We start from the raw sequence: 10,551 nt of genomic DNA on the forward strand, positions 1-10,551 counted from the left end.
TCTGAGCCGTCAGATTAGAAAGGAGAAAGGACAAATATTCAGAAAAGGATCTCAGTCATTCGTTTTGATTCTCTTTAATTCCCAACCATCAGATCATGTCCTTTAAAATCCAAACCTTCCATTTCCCTCAAAGGAAATCCTGACCCTTCATTAGGAACATCCGTTCCCTATAAATACCTGCATGAAAACTATTGATAGGGGACGAAAAAAGAAAAAAAGGGCGGTGATTATAGTGGAAAGGCTTTGAAAATTGATTCAGTTTTGCTACTCTGCTCTTTTTTAAGCTAGAAAGACTTTAGAAACCAGTTTTCTAAAGTATTTTCTTTCAAGAAGTGTTGGACACTGGAACTCTTGATTTTCAGTTTGTTTATTGCTCTGCGATACCCTTTCTTAAGTTTAAGTTCTGTTTTCATCACCTTTATATCCACTTTTATTTTTTGAGCTCAATCTCATTTATTATCATTCCGGCTCGATTACATGCTAACTAGGCATTCGTCATTTCAAGGCAAGCATTAGTCCCCAGACTATTAGCCCGCAACTCTGCAACATTCGCAACCCCTTAGTTAGTTCAATAGATTCAACTTCCTGCAGGTGAGTGTCTATACCATTGCTTTATCAAGTGCTCATTTTTTATTTTACGTATTTCCCTTGTTTTCGTGTTCGCAATTTTCACCAAGTTTATATTGTGTTAAAAAGGCCCACAAAGAAGGCTATTCTCGATTTTACTTTTCGTTCATCAGTCCATTCTTTTGGTTATCCTTTATTACTTCCAAATGTAAGTATTCTAGTCCCGAGTAACGTATAAGTAGTTTGATAAAACGTAAGTAACTGTATCTTAAGCGTTTCTTTAAAATAATAAAAAGTCTGAATAGTAAGTCGGGGAAAAATTGTGAAGTCGAACCACTAGACTAGTTCGGGAGATGATTGGGTAAGACATCGCAAGGCGGAGTAAATCTGAATCTCAGATAAGCAAATGGAATAGATCGGGTATCGCCTGCCAAATGATACTGGTAAGGCAATCATATAAGAGATCGGCAGAAATTCAGTCCGGTATCCCTTATTTAGTCATAAGGTGCCAATGAGTTAAAAGAAGCCTAATTCGGGTTCCCAGTGTCTTTGGACACCAGGGTCATTAGCTAAAGGTCCTCGCGAGATACGATAGCAACTAAATTCCAAAAGGTCAGGGGGGAGTCTCTACCTGATCCTCATCCAAAGAAGATAGAAGGTCGAAAGAAAGTTCTTATCCGGTCTTCAATCAAAATCCCAATAAATATTCAAAGAGATCGAAGGAGAGTTCTTATCCGATTCTCAATTGAACTATAAATAATAAAAGAGATCGGAGGAGAGTTCTTATCCGATTCTCAACAAAAATCATAAATATTAAAAGGGATCGGAGGAGAGTTCTTATCCGGTCTTCAATAAATTCAATACATATTAAGAGAGATCAGAGGAGAATTCTTATCCAATTCTCAATCCAAATTTTAAACATTAAAAGAGATCGGAGGAGAGTTCTTATCCGATTCTCAATCCAAAATTTAAATATTAAAAGAGATCGGAGGAGAGTTCTTATCCGATTCTCAAATCAAATTTTACTAAACACACAGAGATCGGAGGAGAGTTCTTATCCGATCCTCAAAATCAAATGTTAATAACACGCAAAGTAATCCCATAAACGAAAACCGCAACACAACATCAATTCACTAAGGTCATCTCATTTACTTATATATCTGTGTAACCCGAAAAATAGTGAAAAATTAAATATTCCCTATCGTCAAAGGGGTTAACATCTTCATTCTAGCCCAACCCTCCTAGCCATTGATTTTAATTTATAAAAAGCATAATGTTAAATCTGCTTGCCCTCATAGAGGGACAAGGCGGGGTGCCTAACACCTTCCCCGCCCGTATACGGACCCCGAACCTAGAATCTCTGTTTTCGAAGTGATTTTATGTTAATTTATTTTTACCAATGGTTTCCTTTAATTTCCCTCAAAATTAAAGTGGCGACTCCTCACTCTTTTCCACTTCGGTGAGTGTTCGTCCAGGCGACCGCAAAATACCTTGCGACAAGTGATAGCTTCTTTTACTGTCGCAGATAGAGAAAAGGACATAGTAGCAGAGTGAGCTGCTACAGTAATAGAGGAGCACAACTTGAAGATTTTTGTACGGGTATATTATTTATACCCATTGTGATTTTGTTGATGTAAATATGGTATTGTCATATGTATGTATGTAAAATTGAGCAGTTGTACCTTTTGGATTTTTATGCCTGTAAATTAAATTGTGATTGCAAATTATTTATTTTGAATGCAATGTATATAAATTCATTTGAAATATTTGAGATGACAATTTTGTTTTGAATTGTGGAGATTATGTTGATTTGCGTTGAATTTAGTTATTGGTGGTTAAAATTTGATGAAGTGCACTATTTGAAAGTGTTTTCACAGGTTTTGAAGAACTGTTTTTTTCCAATTATAGACAGCACTCTGTCGAAATTTTTCCAAAATTTGCGAAAAATAAAAATAGAAAAAAATTTTATCAAATCTTTTAACTTTAAGTAAATGTTTTTAATACCTGCTAGAAAAGCTCAACACTTTCAAAAAGTACGAAAATTGTTTTAAAATCCCTTGTAACGTATTTAATAGGTTATTGGTAGGTGTAGTGCGGTAATTCATTAGGTATACTACATAATCATGTTATGCCTTACATCTGGCTAAGGTGTGAGGGGAGAGCAGTTAGGAAACAATAGATGGGAAACAACTCACCCGATCTCTTGCTGGAATCTTGCAGGAGTTGCTTTATGTGTTCACTAAATTAAAGTTGGAGTTTTATTTTATGTTACAAATTGAAGTTGAGAGATAGCACCATTACAAGGGTCTAAGTTTAGGGATGATGGGTGAAATTTACCCTTTTTTTTTTTCTTCTCTTTGATAAGATGCATATGGTACCTCATTTCCTTATTGAGCTTCTGGTGTCTCTTCCAGACAGTTAGCAGCTCTAGTTGATCATTCTTGGGGGGATAGAAATGGGTGGATTTCTCAAGGAAGAGCTGCTTCCCACATAACATGGGAGTCTACTATTGCTATCTTATCAACATCAGAGGCTATGAGGTTTGAATCTGGTGAATGTAGTTCTTAGGTTTATTTATTATCTGAAAACTGGAATTGTTGGAATAGAAGATCCGCGGGAGATAATTAAAACCGAAAGTTATGTTTTGCTAATATAATCCTGATCCCTCACAATGCTTAATGGCTGGCATGGATACCGGGTGTGTTAATCTTCTTGTAATACACCCATTTCAACCCATTTGATTACTTATCCTGATTTAGATTCTAAAATTAGATTCAACAAGATATTATTTAATTGAAGTGGGCTGATCTTCTATAAGAATTTGAGATACCTGACAGCATATATATATATATATATATATATAAAGTTATTGATGAAAAGGACCTGTTGACATAAGGCGGTGCATTGGACCAGTAGTGGCCTTGGCTGAAACAATGCTTGGCCAGCTTTATAGCCAAATTCTTGCCTAGACCAAGTTTACCATGAACCAAGACAAAAACACTTGGGATCCATGCATTTAATGGGTAGGTCCTACCATACATCTTGTGTCTTTGGTTCATGGTGAACTAAGTCTAGGTAAGAAATATAAAAAGAGGAGACTATTGAATGAGATTCCCTCAAGCTGCAACCCATTCACCCCACCAAAAAATAAAAAATGAAAATAAAGTAATCAGGTTAGCTCTATTGGCAAGCTTTACCAAAGATACTTCACAGATAATCAAAAGTCCAGTTGTAAAGAAGATTACCTAATAATCTTAGGTCTACATTATAGAGGAATTGGAAAATGGTAGGCGAGTGAGAAGTAACATCTACGGAAAAAAAGGCTCTAGTTTTTAGTATCAACAATTAATATGCATCCATTTTCTCTCTTGGCAACCCCTCCCTTTTCTTGTTCCTTCGCAAATTTTTAGAATCTTTTAAAATTGTGATTTTGCTATCAGCAGCGTAAATTTCAATTATTGGTGAAGACCAAGCTTTTGAAACCTTTGGCCACATAAATAGTTTTATTTAGATCTTTTGTCAGATGTAACCCTAAACTGGTTAGACAGAAGAAAAAGATTCCATAGTGCTGAACTCAACTAGTTTGAGATTAATGCTTAGTTGCGTTAAGTTGTGTTTGACTTGGGATCAAATGCTTTTGCTAGAGCTAGATCCTCCTATTATAATCCTGATTCTTCTATATCCTTCTCTAATAATCCTGGTTCTTCCCTTTCTCATAGTATTGATCTTCTTGATTATTTACATCTTCATAGAGACAAATTAGTTCTATAGAATTCAAATGACACTTGCAAATAGGCCAGCTCACGATTACTAAATTAGAAATGTTACTTTACAATAAGCAACCACACTTTTATTGTTACACAAGGAAATAATAGATACCTCATACTCTGTCCATCTCCTTGAGTTATCACTACTATATCACTCACAAATACATAATAACATAGATGATATCCATCAAACACCATAACGTGTTTTTGCTCCTTTGCTACAGCTCCAACACCAAGTCTACAGTCCAATGTTAGAAAGGAGTTAGATACATCCATCATGGGCTTAATCATCTCAACACTTCATCTTGACTCTTGAGGATGACAATATAGTCAACAGTGCATTTTTTTTTTTAAATAAAAAAATTCTCTCCTTATAAGCAGTCAATAATGCAAGTGTGTACATGGAATATAGTCTAGAATGGTTATGGCTTTTTTTGATATTTGGCCTAAGTACCCAGTTAAGTTATCCTGGCACTTGAATGACTGCAGACTGATACTGAAGACACATATGTGCAAGGTTCTTAACATTTCTTTCCTTTTTTGCCCCAAAAATGTTGATCAATGTATCACTGTTCCAGAAATGTCAATTTTTTTTTATATGCTTATTTAAATTTTTATTTTTTTTTCCTCAAGAAAACGTTTATGTCAAATGAAAAAGTATAATGAAATTATGTGACTAACCGGAATGCCAAAAAATGGTTGATATGCATATAACCTATGACATTAACAATTTGTTGAAGAAAGATATGTAGGAATATATTTTGAATATATTTTGCAATTTTACAAATGTATTGCCAATAAATAAATATATATTCCTATACAGTTGTTGGTTATGCAGCCAGCCCCAACTAGTTGGTGCTAAAGCTTAGTTAACATTTTAATGAATTTATGGAAGTGGCAACTCTATATGGTATTGACTGGTTGATGCTGTATTGGATGAAGATAGAATTTAGGAATTTTAGTCATTGTAAATTAGGAAATTTAAAGTTTTATTATTTGAGAATTTTATTATCATTAGGATTAGTATTTTATTTAGGAAGTTTATCATAATTTATATTCCTAATTAACATTAAATTAGGTTAATTAGGAATATAAATTAAGATAAACTTCATAAATAAAATGCTAATCCTAATAATAATAAAATTCTCAAATAAATAACTTTATATTTCCTAATTTTACAATTAACTAAAATTCCTAAATTTTATCTTCATCCAATACTGCATCACTAGTGGACATTAGTATAGTTTCCTTTGGTTTTTCAAAATAGTGTTGTACTTGGATGTTAGAAAATACATGAATGTTAATTTTCCAGTGGATATTTTTTTCCGGCTCAATTATGCAGTTTTGCTTGTTATATTGTGCTTTTAATTGTGTAGAACTAACTTAAAAATAGATTGTTCCTGCCTTTAGCATCCATCACAATATTATTTCTAAGTTCTGTGATTTATTGAAAGTTCTTTTTGAAAAAGATACCTCAGTGCATTGGATTGACACTGACCCTTCATTAATGGATTTGTGTTTCTGAATCTCATCATATCTATCGAGATCAAAATTTGTGTTTATTTTTAAGTATCTTTCTTTGTTAAATTATTGACATGCTGCCTTACTCAGGAATTCATTATTGCATAAATTAAATGTTTATGTTATCTGAAAGGTCAAGATGTGTTAATACTTACAGTCTGCATCTGTTTTGATCCAGTATTCCCCATTTCCACTCGAGTTACTTCCACTCAGACCATACTGGGATAGTTTCAAATTGTTCTTGTAGCATTGTAGCCTTTCCATTGACTTGGATCCTAGAAGAAATTTTCTGTTGTCTTCATTCTGGTGCACCAGGTCTGCATTGTGATCCAGAGTCTTAATCTTCTCTTCATGGAACTTAGTGAACTCTTTTTCAGCTAAAGAGTTTTCAGGATGGACTTTTCTATGTAACATTCTTAGTACCTGCATGCCAAAGTCGAGCAAAATCAGAACTCTGGTGGAAAACGTGTCATTTAATATATTTTGTCCAATATTGGTGGAATTGTTGCCTAGTTTAGATTTTTGTTGAAAAGCATACTGCTTGTTCATGAAGACAGGTTACCAGATGGTCTGGATTGGTGATTAAAAAAACATTCTTGAAATAAGTAATTTTGTAATTTAAGATCTAGATGATCCAGCATAGATGATATTTTTCAACAGGGTATCATGTATTCAACCATTGGTGTCTTTCTCTCGTAAAGATCCCTTGGGTTAAGAGGAAAAAGAACATAAAATCTGCACCATCCCATTCTTGTGCTTGAAAACCAGTTTTCCAGATATTCTGGCAGCATGCTTCAAGAAACAAATTGTATTCAGCATATTCAACCAGAAATCATGAGAGTATAGCAATATTGATCACAGAATTATAGATAGAATCACTGGATCTCTTCCATGATCATGTTTCTTAGGAAATCTAGAGCTAGTAGACACACCTTATTAAGCTTTTTCTTGGTTGAAACAGAATTGGTAGCATCATTAGTGGAAGAAGAGGCAGGGCTTCTTGAAGCATGAAACTTTCTTAGTATCTTTTTGATGAGGTTTTTAGCGGATTTATGTGCTTGCTTGGCATGCATCTCTCCTTTCCCTTCAGATTCTGCAGAAGTTTCATCTGTAAGCTTTGTCCTACGAAACATCTCCCCCAGTGATACTTTTTCCTTCTTTAAGTCAACTGTTGTTTCTGGAAGTCTTATTGATGACCCAAATAGATATCCTTGAAGTGGACAAAGTGCAGTATTTCCATAATCATCAACATTGGCTTCCTCCATTTGCATGCCGCTGATTGTAATAGTGCTAACATAACTGCTCCTTCCCAATGATTCATTGTAACCATCTACTTCAGCTTCAGCTTCAGTGTCAAGAAACTTTTCTATTTCGTCCTTGATGACCCTCAAGTCATTCGTTGTCACCTCTATTTTTTCATTTGCTATGCTCTCCAAAGACATGGGAAATGTTGGTGTTGCTGGCTCACTGTTGACTTGTTTTGAACCAAGAGTTCCAATAGCAAGAAAACCATGAAAAAGTTCAGGCATGACCATAGCTGTTTCATCTTCATAATTACCTTCTGCTTTCCTGGCTTCAACTTCAGATAAAGTATTTTCACATGCCTGATGTCTGGAGTCGAACCTTGGTCTTATGTGGGAGATTTTGTCATCAAGGGGTGACTTGGCTGAAAGGCAAGCACAATAGTTCCCTGAAGGCAGGAGTATTGAGAAGAATTAAGGCAACATGGGAAGAAAACATTTTATTGGAGTGTTTAGGCATACAATAATAACATTCGTTGTCATTTGATTTGTACACTTAAAAATACGAATGTGTACCATTTTATCTTCGCAGCAACCCGGGGATGAATGAACATGGTAGGTTAGAGAATCTTTAACTTATGCAACAATGTGGTAGTACTGCACACAACACATTTTTTGAATTACCAGGTGGATGCTATATGTGTTCTGATCTACCTATTTCTAGCTTTCTTACTGAAGACAGAGGTCCAGTTGCACTGAAGAACAAGAGATATGTGGTCTCAAGACTCAATTAATGTTGGAAAATCTGAAAAAGGTCAGATGACAACACTTGCATTGAGCTACTCTCTCTCTCTCTCTCTCTCTCTCTCTCTCTCTCTCTTCTTTTATTTTATTTTGGCTCAGCTGCAAAAACTAGACAACTGATATGATTTGACAGTAAAGCTAATCTTTTTGAAAACTAGTTTATTGTGGACAGAGACCCACTGGTTCTATGGCAACAAGAGATCAATGGTCTCAGCCAGTCTTTGTAAATCTTTAAAGTTGAGATATTTCTGCCACAGTAAATGATCTGACTGAGACTCTCAATGTGTTGGCTGTCAGGACTATTTTTTTTTTCACTGTTGTCCATTTTACCTATTTATGTGATGATATCCAGAAAACTGATGCTTTTGAGGGAAGTGTATGTGTGTTTATCTGTCTCTATTTATATATAAGAAGAATAAAAAGAATAAAAAGAAGAAGAAGAAGAAGAAGAGAGTTAAAATACCTATTGTAAAATCCTTGAATGGCTCAATGCTACTCTGCCGTATTTTATTGTGCATCCAACCTAGTAACTGCAAAAAAGAAATGCGCAGATGAAGTTGAAGATGATTAATATTTGTGCTATTCTAGATTTGGTAGAGTATGGAGTATGGACTCACCCTCATTTTGATCTTTCTCTCAAGGTTTTGATGTTAGATTGCGTTGGTTGTCACAAGGGCTATTTGGAGATAGATTTAGATAATAGATATGCAAGGTAAACAGGACTTAAAAAGAAGATATTAGGATCTCCAAAGAGCATAAGAAAGAGGATCTTTTAATCATGTTTGTTCAATTAGTTGGATGTCAGTGGGTGCTAGAAGGGTCTGATTTGGCTCCTGTTAGAGAGAAACATTTAGATAGAAACAAGCTTTTTGTTGGTTGTTCTTTATCAAGATCAAATCAAGTAGAAGGATTGGGGATTTGTTAGGAGACCCTCAAACTCAAGTTGGGGTGAAACGTTTGCCATGCATGCTTGAGGTGGTTGTATGTATACATGAATGGATTAGATGCACAATAACCATTGATCAAAATAGGTGCAATTTGTTGTCACATTGCTACCATTATGGTGGCCATACATTAATAATATATGCATCTTTTTTTTTTTTTTAATTTTTAATGGACGCTTACAATGAGTGAGAATGGACACATGAGCACAATCAAATCTCCACAAAGATTAACTCTATATTAAAAAAAAAAAATTGTTTCATGTCTATTTTACAATGTAATTTGTGAAATGGAGATGGGCGCCAATGCTTGTAGGACCGAAGAAATATGTTGTGGGTCAAAAGTTATTACATTATAATTGTTGTGGGTCAAAAAGTGATTACATGATAAAGTATATTCAACATGGATCCCAGAGGGAAAGGATGAATTCTTTTTGCTCTTTAGCGAATGCTTCTGGTGAGATATTTCTAACTGAATGATTATTATATTGTGCACCAGTACCACTGTCCTTGCCACATGAAGTATCTTTGTTAAGAGCATGAAAAGTTTAGACTGGGTCATTGTGTGTATTGATCTTAAGAACTGGTTTGTGCTGTTTGATATTATCTTATTGGTATATTTTTAACATTGTTATCATCAATCACCATTCTTCCCAACCCTAATACCAGCCTTCCCTTGTTAAATTCAGGTTCTTCTTTGTATTTTTGGTTATTAGCTATCCTCTAAGAATTTCATATCACAATAGTAGTGATAATTTTCTTTTGCTAATAAGTAAGAATATTCTCTTCTGAGCACAACACTGCAATATGAATCATGGGACCTGTTTTGCTTCCTTGCAGGATATAGGAATAAATATCATAGATGTACAGTTCCTGTAAGGGCCCAGGACGGGGGCAAAGTTTTACCTTGGTCTTTGATGCAGGGCTGTCTGTGGCATCATTAGTGACTTCGGTCGAACTTCTCAGATTGCATCAATTGCCTTTTTTTCCATTAAAACATTATTAAGGAGCCCAACTGGAAAGAGTTGCTGGCTCTGATATGTTTGCATACCCCACAAACATCTAATTTACTGTAAGCTGAAGAGCTGGAAGATTTTGAAAATCTGTTGACAAAAGCCGCGAGGCAAGCTGGAAGATGTTGAGAATCTGTTGACAAAAGCCGCGAGGCAATCTTCAATTATGTATGACGTCAGTCCATGTGGATTTGACATTGACAATGGGGAGTTTCAAGTATGACAATGAAAACTACTGATGGAAATGCACTGTGAATTATAGTAACAAACTTTTATTAATGTTATGGTGACGGATGCAATAGCAAGTGACATTTCGTGCTTTGCAAGGTGGTGTTGATGTAGCGGCAGAAAGAAAATTTTATGACTTCAGCATTAATGAGCTGAACAACTTCAGTTTACTGTTGGAAATGAAATCAAATTATTGTGGAATATGATTGAAATGATAACAGCACATCTGATCATTCTTAGATTGAAAATGAATCAAGCCGAACCAAATTTTGACTTGCTCAAGTTTGATTAACTAATATTGGTTTAAGCTTGAGCTTGAGTTTTAACATTAAGGTTCGTTCAAAATATGTTAAGTTCGAGCTCGATTTAAGCTCAGCTCATTGTAATTTTGTTTATTATATTAATGAGTCAAATTCGAGCTCGGCTTGTATCAAGTTCGATAAAATATTAAAACAAACTCAAACGCAAA

General features: G+C 34.9%; 1 protein-coding gene across 1 annotated transcript; it reads right to left on the minus strand.

Annotated features, from left to right (window-relative positions):
* Positions 1-4,346: 4,346 nt before the first annotated feature.
* LOC110664822 (protein LAZY 1-like) lies at positions 4,347-8,773 on the minus strand. The gene is made up of 5 exons (XM_021824679.2): positions 8,518-8,773; positions 8,364-8,430; positions 6,788-7,545; positions 6,011-6,278; positions 4,347-4,572 (listed from the first exon to the last, which is right to left on the minus strand). The coding sequence occupies exons 1-5, from the start codon at positions 8,521-8,523 to the stop codon at positions 4,553-4,555; spliced, it is 1,119 nt and encodes a 372-aa protein (XP_021680371.2). The 5' UTR covers positions 8,524-8,773; the 3' UTR covers positions 4,347-4,552.
* Positions 8,774-10,551: the final 1,778 nt, after the last annotated feature.

Source organism: Hevea brasiliensis, chromosome 1 (genome assembly GCF_030052815.1).
Source record: "Hevea brasiliensis isolate MT/VB/25A 57/8 chromosome 1, ASM3005281v1, whole genome shotgun sequence".
NCBI lineage: Eukaryota > Viridiplantae > Streptophyta > Magnoliopsida > Malpighiales > Euphorbiaceae > Hevea > Hevea brasiliensis.

Bases quoted from the DNA above. Each gene is read 5' to 3' on its own strand.
- LOC110664822 (XM_021824679.2), bottom strand. The intron at 7,546-8,363 runs GTATTTTAACTC...TCCTGCCTTCAG, and splicing joins ATTCAAGGATTTTACAATAG to GGAACTATTGTGCTTGCCTT. The intron at 6,279-6,787 runs GTGTGTCTACTA...TTTGGCATGCAG, and splicing joins CCAAGAAAAAGCTTAATAAG to GTACTAAGAATGTTACATAG.